The 18,709-nt window shown below is 40.6% G+C and overlaps 1 protein-coding gene across 2 annotated transcripts in view; it reads right to left on the reverse strand.

Annotated features, from left to right (window-relative positions):
* The window catches only part of iqsec3b (IQ motif and Sec7 domain ArfGEF 3b), a 47,869-nt gene that overhangs the window by 8,116 nt on the left and 21,044 nt on the right, over nt 1-18,709 (reverse strand). For both annotated transcript variants that reach the window (XM_084735004.1, XM_084735005.1), the window contains exons 5-11: nt 17,382-18,109; nt 15,813-15,974; nt 12,618-12,740; nt 4,973-5,139; nt 1,285-1,424; nt 985-1,116; nt 784-883 (exon numbers count right to left, since the gene is read on the reverse strand). In XM_084735004.1, coding sequence (XP_084591130.1) covers nt 784-883; nt 985-1,116; nt 1,285-1,424; nt 4,973-5,139; nt 12,618-12,740; nt 15,813-15,974; nt 17,382-18,109 — 1,552 coding nt within the window. The remainder of the gene's footprint in view (nt 1-783; nt 884-984; nt 1,117-1,284; nt 1,425-4,972; nt 5,140-12,617; nt 12,741-15,812; nt 15,975-17,381; nt 18,110-18,709) is intronic.

Consider the following 18,709-nt stretch of genomic DNA (forward strand, 5'->3'; position numbering starts at 1 on the left):
AGATCATTGTGTCACAAAACACGGTGAAAGCTGCTCTACACAAAGACATAATTTCAACACATGAATGTTTCATATAAAATACGGACTACATAGTCCATGCTGCCAAAAAGAAGATTCCAGGTCACGACATTGTAATGGAAGCAGTTCTTAATGTAAAATAAAGAAATTGCTCTTCTTGCTGGGAGTTAACATACATGTACAAGTACTCATACATGTGCCTAACCAATATCAACTCTGGGCACTGTAGCATTTGTAGTATTAAGAGTGACAAAGAATGTTTAAGCAAATTGCAGCAAGGTGAGTTAAACACAGAACTTCAATCCAAAACTAAAAACTAAGATGGTGGTAGATGGTAGATGGTAGATGGTAAACATAGTCAATCTTATACCTGCATCAACGCCACATGAGCGCTGTCATTGTGAGCATGCTAGTATTGTGATGTTTGCATTTAGTTGAAACCACTACTGTGGTTGAGCAGTTTTACAGAGCTACTTCTGTTGAAAGTGAAGTGAAAACTCATGTGTTCTTGCAGCAAACTGACCCAAAGTGTACATAAAGATATACAAGATACTCCGCGTTCATAAACTCTCTTGATTTCTATATTATAGTTTAATCTCAGCATCTTAATTTTGTTTTACTGGTGATCTCTTGGCAATCCATTCAAAGTCTGGGTCTTGACCCCGACTTGACAGACAGCTCTGATTCTTCGCTCAGCATTTTTCAAGCACCAGTGCGGAACAATACTGCGAATAAAATGCTGCAGAGGAAAAAAAAACATCTTACATTCATTGCTGAAGAGGTGAAACTGCATTCCCAGGAGACCCATAGCTTTACAGAAGGTGTATGAGGCAGAGCTTTTCTTCTTAGGACACAGTTTCAGGATCTACAGTTTAGACACATAACACACAACGTGGCTGAAATAACATATATCTGATTACATCTGGCTGTCGTGGTCTCAGGTGTCAGTAAAGAGTGGTCCCTTACCAGCAGCAGGTCATTGAAGAGGAAGACCTCTCTCTGGAGCTGGGATAGTTTCTGTTTATGAGGCTTGTTGGCGTCAGGCACCTCAAACAGACGACAGCAGCACACGAGACGTCTGTGGGGCACGGCGAGTATCTGCGGGGGCGAGGTTAAAGAGATGGAGATGACAGATAGTACAGAGGACAGACTGCAGTGAAATAATACATGACACAAGAGAGAGGAGATAGTACAAACAAGTGCAGACAGCTCAGTGAAATGAGAAGAAAGGGAAAGAGGAAAGACTTGCACACAAATATCACTCACAGTCTTCAAGCCCAGGATGGACTGCTCCACTCGGCTCACATAGGTGACGTGGTCCTCGTTGGACCGCAGCTCTCTTTGTTGGATCCTTTCATAAATGCCTGCGACCATGTCTCTGGGGATGTCTGCTCCATCATCCACACCTGAGGGAACAATAGGCCATAAAATGTAAGAGCGATCACTCTAGAGGTAAAAAGTAGTCGACAGATCGTAAAAGCCATCAGCCCTGACATGCCGGACGTCCAACTATTTTTTGAGTCCCGTTCAAGCACTGTACTAAAGTACAGTTTTGAGACACTTCCACTTAAGTTGAGTATTTCCAATTCATGCGACTTTGTACTTCTACTCCACTAAAGTTGAGAGGGACATATTGTACGTTTCATTGCATCACAATTTTTTGCCAGCAATAGTTACCAATTCAATTTTTACAGTAAGATTTTACATGAAAAATATCATATTTTAAAAGAAATATGTACTAAGCTTATAAAATACAACATCTTGTTACAGACTAAACATCCTTTTTAGATGTACTGCAGTAATCATTTTACGACCCCTCAGACTCCAAACCCTACATTGAGAACCACTGGACTAAACTATCTAATTGAATATAAAGTAGTCAAAACTAACTCCACCTCAAGCAGCCACAGGAGTAAAATGCTGCTTACAAGGGCTGGGTATTGTTTAAAAAATGAAAATACCAGTACCAGTATCCTTAAACTGATACCGATGGAGTACTTCATTAGATACCTCTTTTCAAATCTTCTTCTTTATGAAGAACAATGGCTGCAAAACCATACAAATAGTCATTTGCTTCTAGATCTGAGCACCAAAAGGATTGAATGCAGATGGGGTGGCTCAGTTGGGAGAGCATCCGCCCCATGTATGGAGGCTGTTAGTCTTTTGTGGTGGCCGAAACTATCTTCCCAAACTGTGATTGGCCAAAGTCTCATGTTACAGACTAGATTTTTTAGTCTACAAAACAGAACCAAGAGGAGGGGGAGAAGTCTAGTTTTCTCTCAGACCACTTGAATTACATTATGCTTAAAGTTTATTGTAAAACTTTTGCCCAGTGATGCCAAAAATAAAGTTATCATTAACATTATCTACAGGAGTTGGATGAAAATGTCGTCTCTGGCTGAGTTTTTAATGTTTCCAGCTGAATTTTTTAAAAGTTAGTTTTAAGTTGGATAATAAACAGATATTCACTCTGGATCCAGTGGCATCTGTTTACTCAGCAGAAAATTTTGATTAAAAAATTATCCTAAATTGGTTTCATGTGGCCACTTATTTTGGTGTCTAATGTGTAATTCATTTACTTCATAAAGAAAATAGTGGGAGTTTTTTCAGCAACTTCCATGTAATGTGACCCAGTGACTCCAAATCAACACCAAAAAATTCAAATAAAATATCTAATTAACATTTATTTTATGAATGTTGTGATTATTCACAGATGTTCATTGTGAATTAACTCATTTCACTGTGCAGATCCCTGTGAAGATTTGCAGCAAACACAGTGGAAATTCACAGGGATCCAAACATTTAATAATCACCGAATTTGAGACTGGCTGCGTGGGCTCATATTTTTTTTTTTTTTCGGAAATATTACAGCCAAATTATTTTCATTTCATTGTAGCGTTGGCAGCTGTGAATAAGAAAATGTGCTTTTATCCCAGTGTGTGTGCTGTCATTGTGTCCTGGTAGCTGTTCCATTCTCACTATGGAGCAGCACAATGACATCGTCACCACAGTCTGTCACCTGTCATGCTGCTGGAGAAACTTGCGCTGCTCACATATTAAACCTTAGTTGTGCAATACTGTATGAAAAAATATTGAGATTTGTAACCCCAATTCCCCAAAACTGGGATGTTGTTTTGACCAAAAACAAAATGCAATGATTTGAAAATCATTTTCAATTTGTATTCAATTGAATACAGTACAAAGATAAGATATTTAACGTTCAAACTGGTAAACTTAATTGTTGTTTTGTGAATATACACTCTGAATTTGATGCTTGCAGCACATTTGAAAAAAGTTGGGACAGGGGAAACTGGGAAAGTTGTGGAAAGGTCAAGCATGGATGGGACGAGGTTCACCACTGTCTAAAAAACTGTGCAGGCAAAAATCCAGCACTTTAAGAACAATGTTTCTCAACACAAAACTGCAAGGAATTTTGGGATTTATTATCTGCTCATAATATCATAACAGATTCCAAGAATCCGGAGAAATCTCTGCACATACGGGGGATATTACATGGACTCAGGAACACCTTGGAAAGCCGTTGTCAGTGAACACAGTTGGTCACTGCATCTGTAGATGCAAGTTAAGACTCTACCATGCAGAGAGAAGGCTGTACATCAACAACATCCAGAAACTCTCCAGACTTCGCTGGGCCCAAGCTCAACTGAGATGGACTGACACAAAGTGGAAAAGTGTGCTGTGGTGCTGACTGTCACATCTGTGAAGGCCTTATTAGTGCTGAAAGGTACATACAGGTTTTGGAGCAACATAGACTGCCATCCAGATAATGTCTTTTCATTTTATCAAGAAAATGCCAGGACACATTCTACATTTTACAACAGTGTGGTTTTGTAGTAAAATAGTTTGGGTACTAGACTGGCCTGCCTACCTGCAGCCCAGACCTGTCACCCATTGAAAACTTGCATTGCAAGAAGAAGCACAAAATACCACACAATACCAGAAAGAATTTCACTTTTAAAACTTCAACAATTAATGTCCTCAGTTCCCATGAATGTTGTTAAAAGAAATGCCCCTGTCCCAGTTTTTTTAAAACATGTTGCAGGCATCAAATTCAGAATTAATGTATATTTTGAAAAAAAAAGGCAAAATTAACATTAATTAACTGACAAAATTAAAACATAATGGAACATTAAATATCTCATCTTTGTATTGTATTCAGTTAAATATAGGTCGAAAAGATGTTTCTGTTCATATGCACATTTTACACAATGTCCAAACTTATTTGGAATCAGTGTTGTATTATATGGTGGATTTTTCTGTTAATGTCAGGTACAAATAAAAGTCAAACTGCTGTTCTTTAAGCTGGTTGCAATAAACGTTCAGCCACTGGATGGGGAATGTGCTGAGAGCCTCAGGGTGTGCAGGTGACGAGATGCTTCCGGAAACCGGAGCTCATATCCTTAAATCTAACGCTAAGTGAGCCTCAATTAAATGGGTTGGCGCCACAGTCTCTGGGGCAGAGCCCTGACTCAAGGATATCAGAAATCTCCTCCTGCACAGCTGATGGTTTTCTTGATGCTAGCGAGCAGAGGCACCTGCCTCTTTGAGTAATTTATTTCACTTCAAGAAGCTGTCACTCAAATTGCTGATAGTGAGGTGGATAAGAGAGTGCTTGTTGTAAAACTTCCCCTGCCCTCTGCTCTCTTTTTCGTCTTCCTTATCATTCCTCCTGACATATCTCTCCCGTGAATCTCCGCATCATGATCAGCAGTAAAAGGTTTGAAATGTGCATGTATGTGTGCATGTGTGGCTACTAAATATAACCTATGTTCAAACCCTCTGCTCATAAAACTACTCTCATAAATGTTAAAACATGTCTGCAACTCATTATACCAGCTATGTCCACAGGGTCTGTGACACATACTGTACATACAGCCACTATATAAACACACACTCTTATATACATGCAAATACTGTAGCGGTACACACTGACCTCTTAGGTTGCGTATAAAGTCATCAAGACCCATTTTGCGCTGTGGTTTGATGTTGGGCGAGTACATGTCAGTGTTGAGGAGGACCACAGCAAAGGCCAGGATGAAGATGGTGTCTGGGTTGTGAAACTGCTGCACCACATCTGGATTACACATACAGTACCTCTGGCTGTCAAGGAAAAACAGGAAAAGAGTCATACGTCTGGTCAAAAAAATTCTCTGTCACATCTTAGCAGCAACATTGTTCTGGATTCTTGATTGTTACACCGCTACTGTTATGTAAAAAAAAAAGAGATGTGTAGGTACCATAAGCAGCATTGTGCAACAACATATGTGGCCTACTGGCTGACACATCTGGTGTTACAAAGAAATAACAGCACAAACAAAATAAGACTGTGAAGTGGTGTGTAATACCAAACAAGCATTGATAATCCTTTTAATGGTAGATTCATGGATTTAATGTATTCTGGACAAATCACTTTGTTTGGCTTTTTACCTACACTCTGTACTATGTAACAGCATTCATTATACTGTTACTAAATCATGCAACCAGCAACCAGCAACCAGTCCAAGCAGATTCTGTTATTAACAACATCTTAACCAGAGATATATTAATGATTACTGAATTATAGCTCGATAATGAATTCATGGAAATACATAATGAATATATAGGAGGGACATACAATATATTAAATCATTGTTCTCTCCGACAATACGCTGCACACATTGTCTTTCATTTGTGCATTGTTCATTGCATGAATCTTTCTGGGGTTTATTCTGTTCAGAATGTAAGTTACTTTTGAAATTGGTGTCAGTGTAGAATATGTAATATTGAAATACAATGTAAATTTCCAAATTTAAAGCCATTTAAGAGACTAGTTCAGGGGAAATATCAGGTTTTGAGGGGTTAATCATTGTAATAGTAGGTCAAATAATCTACTCAGTATGTGCAGACATGGGTGGGACTTAATAGCAACAGAAAAACAAAATGAATTAAGGGAAAACTCACTGTATATAGTGATGTAAATAGTGTTAAGGAAGAACTTCATGCTATTTCAGCTTGGATTTCAAGTCAGGGGGTGTGCTAGGTGAGTATATTTTTTCACCTAACACTATGTTTTGGCCTACAGAGTAATGTCTTTAGGATGAGTTGGCGATACACAACTAAATGGTCGTGGGCGTCAGAAGCTTGCGTGCAGTGCATCCTATTATAAATATGCACTGCGGCACGGCTCTGCAAGCAGGAGAGCTCAGTTCTCTCAATTTAGCAAACACAAGGGAATTTATTTTTTCAAGTTATTACATCTACCATCAACACAGACTAACATCCACATGATAAGTGCCAAACTTTCACACTCAGTTACCAGTTTATTAGGTACGCCTTGCTAATACCACAGTCCCACAATAAACCACATTTTCATGCAGGTTTTAAAACTGAAATATTAATAAATTTTAGAGATGCGTGGAGTCAACTTTGTGGTCATTTTGGAGGATGTAGTGTGTGCAGCTGTTAAATTAAATTGCTTTAGAGGAGGTGTTTAAAATATTTTGTCCAACTAATTTATACTCAATGAGAGAAGACTGAATATTAGAAACACCTCTTATCACCCCTTCATCATCAGGCTCACAGACCCAATCTACAAAAGCTTAATGATGCACACAGTGACCTTGTTATTGTGCCCAAATCGCAAGATTTCCTCTCAGTGCGAAACCGAGTTGAATTCAAAATATCAACAGTGAGCTCGGAGGAAATCTTGGAATCTGGGGGGTGTAGTTGGGCATCATTACAAGAGATGAGTACAAATTATTAAATTTTAATGGCTATACAGTTGAAGGCCTTTAAAACGTAGCATGTTCATGCTGTGAGAGGGAGGCTTTCATTTTGAGGCTGATATGTCAGCATACAAGCTGCATTAGTTGTATAATCTGACTGTTTCACTCAAAGACTGACTGATTGTAACTTCTACTTAAATGTGTGGGGCAGCCACTCCACCGTAAATGAGACTGACAGGACACAGGAGACATTTGACAGTCCAAAATGGTTGTGCCCTAGGTGAGGTTGCACTGCCCAGTCTGCTCTGGAACCAGTGATGCTGCATTTGGACGTTGCTGCTCTCCGCTGCTGCCCACAGGCTTCACAAACTCTCACTTCCACCCTTCCTTCCCCCCACATCTCCTTTTCTTACTGTCACTTACACTTACACAGTGGGCTGTTTCATTGGTGGGAGGCTTTTATCTCTGCAGCCAGGCAGGATGCAGACATGGAGAGGGCTGCTCTGCTCCAGAGGACAACGTAGTTGTCAGAGTGTATGCAAGCGAGGCCACATCTGAGACCTGCACAACCAGAAATCCTTTCCCCAGACCCCACACGAGATCTAAGGCCAGGGAACTCACAGGGTATCAATCGACAGCAGCCCAGTTCAGTGCCGTTGCCTTTGTTTGAGGGAGAATAGATCCTGCTCGGCACAACCGCCGCTACAGATATAATATGCACATGCATAGACACACAGAGGCACAAATGAGCTCCCTGATTTGCCAACTTGATGTAACTCTGCGGCAAATTCATCAAAGACGGAATGCAAGCCAGGATCTACTGCATGTGAGTGTGTGTCTGCAGATGGACATGTGCATGGATGACTGAGTGCATATATGTTTATGCACTGAGCGAGCAAACAGTTGAGTGGATAAATAAGGCATTAAGTGTGTGTGCGTGTGTGCGTGTGTGCGTGTGTGTGTGTGCATGTGTGTTTGTGCTTCATTCATTCATTCACACATTTTCAACCACGGATCTCCTTCTTATGTAACCAGTTTATTTAAACACTAGCTCCCGATCTCTTATCTTCATATCTGCATATGAAAGTTGCATGCCAGCTGGCACAAATACCACTTCATATAAAAGGAACTACTCACGACAAGAGTAGAACACGCTTCAAACAGATGACATAACAACTGTTACGTAACAGACATGGCATCGGATGTCTGGCTGTCCCGATAAAGCCAGCTCCTTTCTGACCTACACTCACAGCTCCAGCTACAGACAGACAGTGTGGTCTCAGATCGCTGATGAATTTGTAATCTGCACCCAGGGGCTCAGCACGTATGATTGAGTGTGATGTGATTAACTGATGACCGCGGTGGGTGTTCTGATTGGCCCTCAAATCAGAAGTAGAGAGGAAGTGTCAGGACTGCTCCTTCTCTTCTCTTCCCTCATCATTTACTGCTGGGAGTAAGAACTCATTCTCCTATAATGGATAGGATTGCCGATAGTCTATATTTTCTTACACGGTTCTCAAATCCAATAAAAAGACCAGAATCAACTGAATTAATCCCTCCAACAAGTACATCCAAAGCCTGCTATGGCCATTAAAACACATCAATGAGCCACATCTCTGCACTGAATGATATATTTCCTTATTGTGATGGATACAGAGTGACTGATATATTGGCCAGCTGATATCATTGGCCTGATGTAGGCCTATCACAGCCATATTGCTCTATATCAGTATATGCATGTATGGTATGTTGTCCGATATACATCTTTTTTTATGCAGAGCATGATGCAGATCGTTTATATATATTTTTTTATATTATAGGCAGCATAATGTATATCTGGTCCACTTTTCTTAATTGGAGTCGTTTTTAAATATAGTTCAGTTTGTGTTTTTTTTAATTCTAGTTACTTATAATTATTAAAAATTCCACTGAAAGTTTACTGGTGACTGATTACTGTATACTGTTACTTTAAAAAATGCCTTTTTTAAATGTCTTTGTCTCAGGTGAAACGGATCATAATGAAAACTTTGTGTTTATGTATATATATTTTTTATTCTATATAGAGAACATCATCTAGCATTCATCTATGTCAGTTTTGGAATTTTTTTTGCTCCCTAATATTGAGATTGTCTTAAAAATCCAGAATCAGTTGGGCCCTGTTCTGTTTTGAATCAGTCCTGCATATATGCTGTCCTACTGCTACAAATACTCATTGGAGCACCAAAAGTGAATTAATCCATGGCTGAAAATAGTCCCCAACATATGTGCTATTTAGCTGTGTCAGAGTAATATTTGCTAAAAACTACAGTGCCCAGCTGTTTTAGGATATTTTAAAATATTTATCAGCCTGGTGGCTGAGGGTCGTTGTACCACTTTGGTCAAGATTTAAATGTCACATTAGCTACTGGCCATGAACTTTAGTTCTGACATCATGTCTCCCTCAGGATTAATTGTGATAACTTTGGTGGTCCTCTGACTTTTCATCTAATTCCATAACCTGGTCAAAATTTTCGTCAGCTGAATCAATGCACTTTTCTTTTTTTGCTGTGTCATTGTACACAAAGCAGTGTAGGAGCAACAGCATAGCAGGTTGGAAACTTTAGAAACCAAGTCTCAGAATGACCGCAAACCACTAAACTAATGGTGATGGAAGTGAGTAAGAGTGATAGAAAAAGAGTGCAGCGAGATGGCGGAAATCGTGAGGCAGGGCAGCGCTGCTTCAGTCTCTTGGCTGCTCTGACGCTCTCTGCTCCGGTGATAACTGTCAGGGAAGTTGGCTAAGCCACTTTTGAACCAGACGGTGGTAAAACCTCCTCTACTGCCATTCACTGTGATTGACTTTGGCTGACAGCACTGTCAGCAGACTGGCAGGAGAGATGCTCTGTGGTGCGCTGGGATTTTATAACTCCACTATGAGCAGACAACACTTTTACTTGGGATGGGCAGATCGATTGTACAGGAGTGGTACATCAGTTTTCACAAGCTACTCATTTTGTATTGATTTCTTTAAAAAAACAACAACAATGTTATATAGATACAAAACATGGATGGATGCATCACCTTAAAACATTTTCAGTACCTTTGTACGATGTTTGTGCCAATAAACAGCCCTGACGTTTTTATTTATCTGGCCCGTGTCACATTATTGTGGAAACCTATGAGAACTGAGGACGCAGCTGCGGGCAGTCACACATTTCTGCATTAAACTTGTGAAAGTTCATCAGCCTGAGCTGTACTTTGTGCTAAACTAGTAAATGCATGATAATTATTAACAGAACATGCAAGGGAGGCCAAAAGCCGACAAAGCTTATCGTGGTCTAATCTAAGTATTTAGTTTCAAAACCTAAAGTCATTGTTCTATAATAGAAGCGGTGATGAACATTATAAACATATCTGATAACATCACCGCATTAACACTTTCCTTGTGAGCATACTGCATTTAGCTCAAAGCAACACCATGCCTATGTACAGCGTAAAGCCTCACGGAGCTGCTAGCATGTCTGTAGACTCTTAGTCTTGTTAAAGGTCTCGTCTTCAATAGGAACCAGGGGGCTGAATGCCACAGACATGGGAAGAAAGTTGGAAAGTATTAAAAAATGGGTCAACATATTGCTGGATTTGTTATTTTGTTTTTTTGAAAAAAAAAATTAAAGCCAGTAGCTCAGATAAACAAGGGTCACACATTATAGATACAGAGAGGGGTATCTCTCTGTTGGAAGACAATTAATATGCAACACATTTTCTATGGTGATTACACTCCCCTAACATTGAATTATACTAGCAATTTAATGTAATTCAGAAGGACATCTTGGTTAATGGCTTGAAAGGGACAGTTGCTCAGCTCTACAGTGCTGGTGCTGACATTGTTGGCAATCCTGAGGGAAAGAGCAGTGCATCAGCAGAGGGAGATTAAATGTACACGGCAACGCAACCAATTACTCTGAAATAGAAAACAATGATGGCAATTTTTATTGCGTTTTTTGTCCTGGGAGCAATCTTCTTGATATAACCAGGACATTTCGAGGACAGTGCCTGCCAGAGGGTAAAGCACCAGTTGCAGTTTCTGCCTGGTTTTACCTCAAAGAATCAGTCAGCAGGTAAAATAGCATAAAAAAAAAAACACTTTCTGTCCAGGAGTTTGTTCGAGGCAAAGCTAGACAGTCCGCTCAAAGGCACAAAGGGAGTGTTCAAGCTACAGTGGGTCTCTCAAGGCCCTCTTGGTATTTAAATGAATCTTCTTCAGCAGATATACTCATGAATTTTAGTGACTGAAGGGCAGGAGTGAGTACTGACAAAAAGAGCAGAAAGCCAACTCCGGCTAAAACCTTATGAGTACCAAACATGTACTTTTACATATTCATGCGCAATTTTGGATGGAAATGGACATGCAACATACAAACAACCCACTAAGCCTGAAGATCTGTGTGATTGTGTATCATCCAGGGCAGAAAGTTGTGAAATAGAGCATCTATTTTTGTCCTGATGGAACGCACACTGATTGCCTGCAGCTCAGATCTCCGCTATGATTGGCTGACAATCAAACACTGCTGAGTTTAGTCAAAGGTTACAGGCAATCAGTGTAATTTGTTAATGATACAAGGCTTTGGTTCCATCACAGCCTGCCGCAGTGAGCTAGCAGAACCAGTTAAAGACTCTGTCTATAAAGTCAGCCAATTAGTATGCCATTCAGGACGCGTCTGTGACCCCAAAGGCTGCGAGATGAGATCAGAAAATGCTTTTTCTGCTTCTGTTTTATTGCAAAATATATGAGGTTATGTGCATGTCATAGGGCCTCATGCAGGAAGCAATATACAAACTCTTTTTGTAAACTGACATAACTGTACTGTGATAAAATCTTATCAAACAAGTCAAAAATCTAATTAAATACAGTAATACAAACCACTGTTGGTTAAACAGGAGTCACTTCTAAAGTTGGCTAAACTTAGCAGAATATTAGCCACCTAGATATATAGCAATATAGTAAGTTGAGTTTGCCATTTGGTAGTGCTGTCTGAATGTATAGTGAGATATCTTATACCCTATATGTTGAACTCAGAGTATCCCACAATGCATAGCTGTCGTAGTGCACAAGCGATGGTCAATAACCAGGAACTATATCCCATAATACATTGCACTGAAAGAAATACAGTGGCAATGAACTAATTAATGGCGCAGAGAGTAGTGTTACATTTTTACTATATAGTGAGCTCACTATATAGCTAGTCCTCTACATAGAAATCCCTCAATAGTGAGTAGGGAGTAGCGAATGAATAAATGATTTTGGACACAACCAGTTTTAGCTATATCATACTACTTCAAGTCGTTAGCTGGCTAGTTAGCTGGTGTTTTGCGAACATTAGCTAACTCAAGATTTGACTATATGCGAGTCGCTTTTGCAGATCCCACAGCAACATCTTTTAATCATTTTCAAAGTCTAGCACATAGCATATCACAGTATAGGAAACAGGGAAGAAGTTTTATCAAGGTACCCAAGCTTACTCAACAGTTATTGGAGCACAGAGCAAAAAGGTTTGGGACACAGGAATGATACATTTATGACAAAGTGGGATTCAGCACACGTGGATGAGAGCAGATTTGGATGGTTATTAAGTTTGGTGCATCTGGAGTTGATTTCCCTTATTCTTTTAACATAAGACAAAATATATGAGGAATCTAAGAGAATGTTGCTGCATGAGGCCCATTGTTTTGTTTTGTATAGGCAGGCAAAAACAGGCAAAAAGGTCTATTCATTTTAAAAAGCTCCCTCAGAGTGCCCTCACCAGCCCTGCTCAGCCATGTGATGGACTGTTGTTGTGTTGAATTGTATTAAAACGTGAAGGCAGAGCCTGTTAGTCAGCGAGTTGACAGTCTCACCTAAAGGCTTCGATGAGTCTCTCCACTTTTTGTGCTTCTCCCTGAACACGTACATGAGCCTGGAACTTTCTCAGGGCTTCGTCGAGCTCCATGCCTGAGAAATCCATCTCATCCACGACACAGCTATAAAGGGACAGACAGACAGAGCAAGAAAAAGAGAAACGAGATTGGGTTTAGTTTTGGTGTGTCACTGTAATGAGAAGGTGAGTGAGTGTGCGTTTGTGCGTCAAACTATGAGTACCCAAGTGCTGATGGCAAATCTTCCTCTTAGAGTCATACTTCCATTAAAGAACCACTGACCTGGAAGATCTGACAACATAGAGACAACATGTTTGAACACGCACACACACTTTTGTGTGAACGTCAATGGAGAAGACAGGGTCTGACAACACTGGGCGATAAGAGGGAAGGAAAGAGAAGGATGAGAGGACGAAATAATGATATTGTAAGAGCAAGAGGGGGCATGAGGGAGGTACATGAAAGGCTGAGGACAGGCTGTGGCAATGGAATAAGGACATACACAAGATTGCGCATATACGTTTATGTGCATGTGTCTATGTGTCTGAATGAAAGAAAGTAAGGGTGTGTGCTTGTGTGTGTGTGTGTGTGCTTGTGTGTGTGTGTGTGTGTGTGTTCAGTGCAGTGACCTATTTCTACAGTCTCTGCAACAACCTCAGCAAAAAGCCTCTATATCCTGGATCTCAGTCTCCACTGGCTGGATGCAAAAAGGGTGAGTGTGAAAGCATTAAGTAAATGCATGTTTTCACGGATGTGTTGCATTTATGCATGCAAGTGCTGCATGACAAGTATATGTGCACGTGGGTGTGTTGTCATGTGTATATGTCAGGTTCAGCTCCAATGGCTTGTTCTATTTTAGATATTTTAAAATACCTGAATACATTAAAGTCAGAGTTCAGAAAATCTCTTATTTAATCTTTTATGTCCTCTTTTTTTTAGTAGTAAAGAGCAACATAGATGGATACACAACAGATACAACCAAAAGCTCCAGAATCACTACTAAATGGACCTTCAGGTGGGAGTGTTTCCAACGTCACGAAGGAACTTTAATTAACTTAAAAGTCAGCATGGAGGAGGAGAAGTTCTACTTGAGCTTCTACAGTTTAGTGGAAATTAAGCAAACTCTGGTCTGGTGATGAGGACCATGCAATACGGCAGAAATCTCCAGAGCAGCTACTAAATGCATCTTAAAGGAATAGTTTTTGGATTATCTGAAGTGAGGTACTTATCGATTGTCAGTGTATTACCTTCAGAGGATGCCAACTGACATGACATGTCCCCCATCTGGATAAGCAGAGAGGAGTACCAGTGTAGAAAGCTTGTCAACTTACTGCTAGCCACTTAAAAAAGACCCACCTAAAAAAAAATATTAGTTTAAGTGTATGCTATAACTTAGGATATTCTTACTGCTTTCACTTGCCACTAGACAGCATTTTCTAATGGGAAAGTTCTACTCTGTAAGCCAAGTATTGTTCTCTCCCTTTACCAGACTCCATCTGCAAAATCTGTAATTTTACCTCACAGAACACCAGCACTGCTTCAGTCTGTTAGTTTGTGTTTTTGCGTGATTTTGGTGTTTTAAAAGGTTCTCCGAGTCACTGAAGTCACACAGTAACACAGACAAACAGATTGAGGCAGTGCAACTTCCATTCTCTGCAAAGAAAAATGACTGATTTTGTCAATACGGTGTGGTTGGTTTGGAGAGAGGGATATTTGGCTTATAAAATGAAGCTTCTCTGTCAGATGGCAAAGTAATTAGGTGAAAATATTCTAAATATAGCGTACATATTAACTGATATTGATTTTTTAAGGTGGACCTTATTTAATTAGATAATTTTACCTTTTGTTCCTGACCCTGTCCACAGCAGTACGTTGCTTAATTTCCGACACTGGTCCCCTACTGCTTCTACAAACTGGGGGATTACCAACTGGCATTTACTGTAGATAATACACTGATTATGGATGAGTGCCTCATATAACCCCACTTCGAATAATAGAAACTAACCATCTAAGTGGCAAATAATCAAATCAAGTCTGCAGTTAGAAATGTTAATAAGATGTAAATAAACTGATTTTGGTCTAGATGCTCTGTAGCCCTTTTCCAGGGACTTTAATGATGAACTAAAGGGTTTGACAAAAGATGAAGCAAGTGTTATACAGAAGAAGGAATTTTTCATGACATGGTAACTTAAAAGTGGATCTTATTAAATTGGCACTTCAGTAATTTTACACATTGAGGTTGTGTTATGTATCATTCAGACTACCACTCAGCTGTGTGAGAATGTCTTGTATAATGTCTTCTGTGGCTCCAGGGGAGCTTTCTATCACCTGAGAAAATAACCCTGATGATACAATCAGAGTCCTGTCGGCTTCAGCTTGAAAGCTGGAAACTTATTACGGAAAACCTGCACTTTAAAGTGGAAGTATGAAGTTGGTAGATATGTGACTTTTGCTAAATACTGTGTGTGGTTTAGGCCTCTCACTGCAGGTGAATGCAGAGGGAGGATTCATCCATATTTATAACTGGTTTTGCGTTGATATCAATACTAACTGAGTCTCAAAATTAACTGTGATGAAAGCGGAGAAACGGGGTGAAGCGTGACTCCAGTCTGCCTGCAGGAGAGACACTTCATGGTGTGCAAGGGTTTTGCAACATTTGTGTTCAAACGTACAGGTAATGTCTAGTGCAGTGTATGTGTGAAAGGGGCTTAAGAGACACCATTGAGTTTGAAGCTCTGGAAAAGGGGTGCAGTTTGGGTAGATTGGATCCTGACCCATAGCAGGGACTAAGATATCTCTGCCTCTGCAGCTTTGACCAGATGTTATTGAAATACAATGCTAAATCACTAGAGAACTTCATTAATGGCTTATAACATATCTATAAATTCTTAGTAAATCATTTATTATGTAAATAAAGCCATTAGGCTATAAGTTACTATAAACCTTTACAAAATCTCTGTGTGTCTCATTAGAAAGTGGCATCAAGTTATTATCAAGTTAAAAAAGCTAAACTGTAAGTGAACTTTGAGTTAAGACTTTTATTGACTGATTTAGATTCAATGAGATATTCAAAGGTATTTGAATTCAATAACTGCATTCATTACATCAAAACCAAACCATATGTACTGTTTATGTGTGATGTGTTCATGTTGTCACATATAAATAATGATGACTCACTCTAGGACATCTCTGTTGAACTGCAGCTTGCTGTTGCCCAAGAACTCTCCAATCATCTGTCTGCTCAGGCCCTTCCTCTGCAGCAGGAAGTGAGCCACTCCGATGGCCGTGTCCGGGACGAAGCCACGCGTGATCAAGAAGTGGATGCCTCTCTCTGGGTTCCTGCCCGTGGTTAGCCAACAGCAGAAAAGCAGATAGTGTTAAGAGTTTGTGCGTTCAAGCGGATAGGTGTGTGGGCCTGAGTGAGAAAGAAAATGTGTAACACTGTATTTAAGAGAAAGAGTGCTTAATGTGTGTGTGAATGTGTGTGCGTAAGAGGAAGCACAAAGAGAAAGAGGGAAAGAAAATGTGCATTCATGCGCAAAAGCTGTTAGCTCTGGACTTCAGGATGAGACCCACTGTCACTGATGCATATGAGTTAATTTACTTTAATTTGTATTAACTAATAATAAGTGCAGGCCAACCGTGGACTCTATTTTTAGATATTGAGAGGCTCTCACATTGTTCACGACCTCCTTGACTGCCTCTTCTCTTCAACTGCATTTTCCCTCTTTTATATCTCTCTCGCTCTCCCTCCCTTCGTCCCCCGCCCTCCTCTCTATCTCTTTCTCTCTTTTTTCATTGACATTACGACATCACAAGATGGCACTGAACAGGCAGCTCCTCCCAACTATTACAAACACTAATGAGTAGCTGCTTAGAGCACTTTTGCTGGGCTGTTGGAGATTTGTTAGACACAAACAGTAATAAGTGTACTCTGAACCCTGAGCCACAGGGTGCAGAAATATCTTGCAATTTTCTGTGTCACTGTAAAAAAAAAAGTTAAGAAAAATCATAGTTTTGACTCAAAGGAGCATTATGTAGCATTGAGTACCAAAAATGGAGCCATAGACAGTATATAAAATAGGTTGGATCGCTATAATATACAGTCTATGGCTGAAGTGAGATGTTTCGCCCCCCCTAGACTCGAGGAAGCTCAGGCAGGCTGCAGGAACACTGCAGGAGCATAAGACAAGCGCAACATTGTAGTTTGACAATAACAAGCAACAGTGACTCCTATAAGTTGATCAATTGTTTTTAACTGTCAGTTGTTTGTCAATGTAAAATGAAACCCGTCATCATGAAAACAAAAGCCCACCGCTCTGAAAAAACACACTCTGGAGTTGGAGTTCGGTGACTGCCTGCCAGACTCCATTAATATATGGCTCAGTTTAGCCATGTGTTCATAAAAAGACACTAACTCATTCTGTGAACATTCAGCATTAATTTTAACTCTAATTAATGTGAAATGGACAAACTAAAACAGTTATCCCAGCCCTTAATAGAAATTTCAAAGGTGTATTTCAATTTAGCACATTTCCTTAATCTCTGATGGCATATAATGGTCATTTTATGATAAACTGAAGTAAATATATTACAGATTTCACTTTCAAACTTGTTGGCCAACTTGAGTTGGGCTCAAAACTCAAAAATCTATTCAAGTAAGTTGCCTTGAAATTTTGAGTTTTCTCAACTTTTTCATTGTTACAGTGCAGTGTGACATTGTGTGTGTGTTGCCAGCCCACTCACACATTGAAGAGGTTGAGTCCTATACGGTAGAGGCGTTTGCGGTGTGTGTCTGTGGACAGCGTTGGAGAGCGGCAGGAGGCTGGATCTTGGCAGCGGTCCCTGGGCAGAGAGACCACAAGGGCCTGTAGGGCCTCAGGGCTCGGCCCGCCGGGGATCTGCTGAGGATGAGTGTAGTGGTACTGCTGGTACTGGGTGTAAATCTGAGCAGGCTGCTGGTTAGACTGGGCTGAAGTGGAGATAGAGGTGGACGTAGAGGTAGAAGTGGAGGTGGACCCCAGTCTGTCTGAGCTGCTCTCCCCCTCTGTCCCTCCTCCTCCACCTGGAGCTGGAACCGCTGAACCCCTCCTGGAGCTGAGATCGGCCATTTCCAGCTCTTCACTGGGCGGAGGTGCAGGAAACTCTGGCTCCTCCGCTGACATGCCATCTCCTCCTCCGGCCATCCCACTCACAGAAGTTTTCCTGCTGCCCGGCTCTCCCCCGCCCGCGTTACCCAGAGAGGTGGTGGTTGTGGTGGTGGCGGAGGAGATGGTGTAGGAGCTATTGCTGTCGATGTGAACGGTGACATCCCTGAAGGCCATGAGCAGCGAGCTGGCACTGCGGGGCAGGCAAGCACTCTCGGCAGCTGCACGAAGAGCTCCGGGGTCCATCAGTAGTCCTTTCCCCTCTCCACCCTCTGACAAGCTCCAACCACGAAGGGCCTCATCAATCGACTGGGCCAATGAATGAAGCTGCAAGATGATGATGAAAAAATTACACTTCAATACCAAAGGTTTAATCAGGTCAAGAGACATGATTCATGTGAGAAAATGTTTCTGATACCAGATGGGCTGTTAATTGGTGGCTGTGTGTAAGACTAGTGGAACTAGATGAACAGAGATGCTGGTTGGCTACTGAGCAGAGCATGGCATTCAGATAAAACTGACTATGAAGCCAGTAGTAATGTAGTAGCCCATGTAGTTCAGTCTAAGCAGATAAAATGTAGATGTCAGGCTGAGTATTTATGACACGATACTTGACTTGAAAGGACTTGACTATTTTATTAAACATGCATTTTTCTAGATATTGAGAAGTTAAGTTTTGTTCTTAAATATGATTACATGATTTCTAGTGCAGACCAGCAGAGGTTAATGCACTAGGCAGCAATCAAGGAGGGGGTTCAAAAATAATAAAATTTGACTTGACTTGTGACCTGCTTGACTTATAGCAGGGACTTGACTTGCTCGATTCTCACTACGGTAGCTTGGGACTTGCTTGATGCTTGAAGGTTAAGACTTGAGAACTGCTTGTGACTTGAATATGTGTAACTTACTCCCATCTCTGCACCAAAG

The sequence above is a fragment of the Lutjanus erythropterus genome, chromosome 13, assembly GCF_056507025.1.
Source record: "Lutjanus erythropterus isolate fLutEry1 chromosome 13, fLutEry1.hap2, whole genome shotgun sequence".
Lineage (NCBI taxonomy): Eukaryota > Metazoa > Chordata > Actinopteri > Lutjaniformes > Lutjanidae > Lutjanus > Lutjanus erythropterus.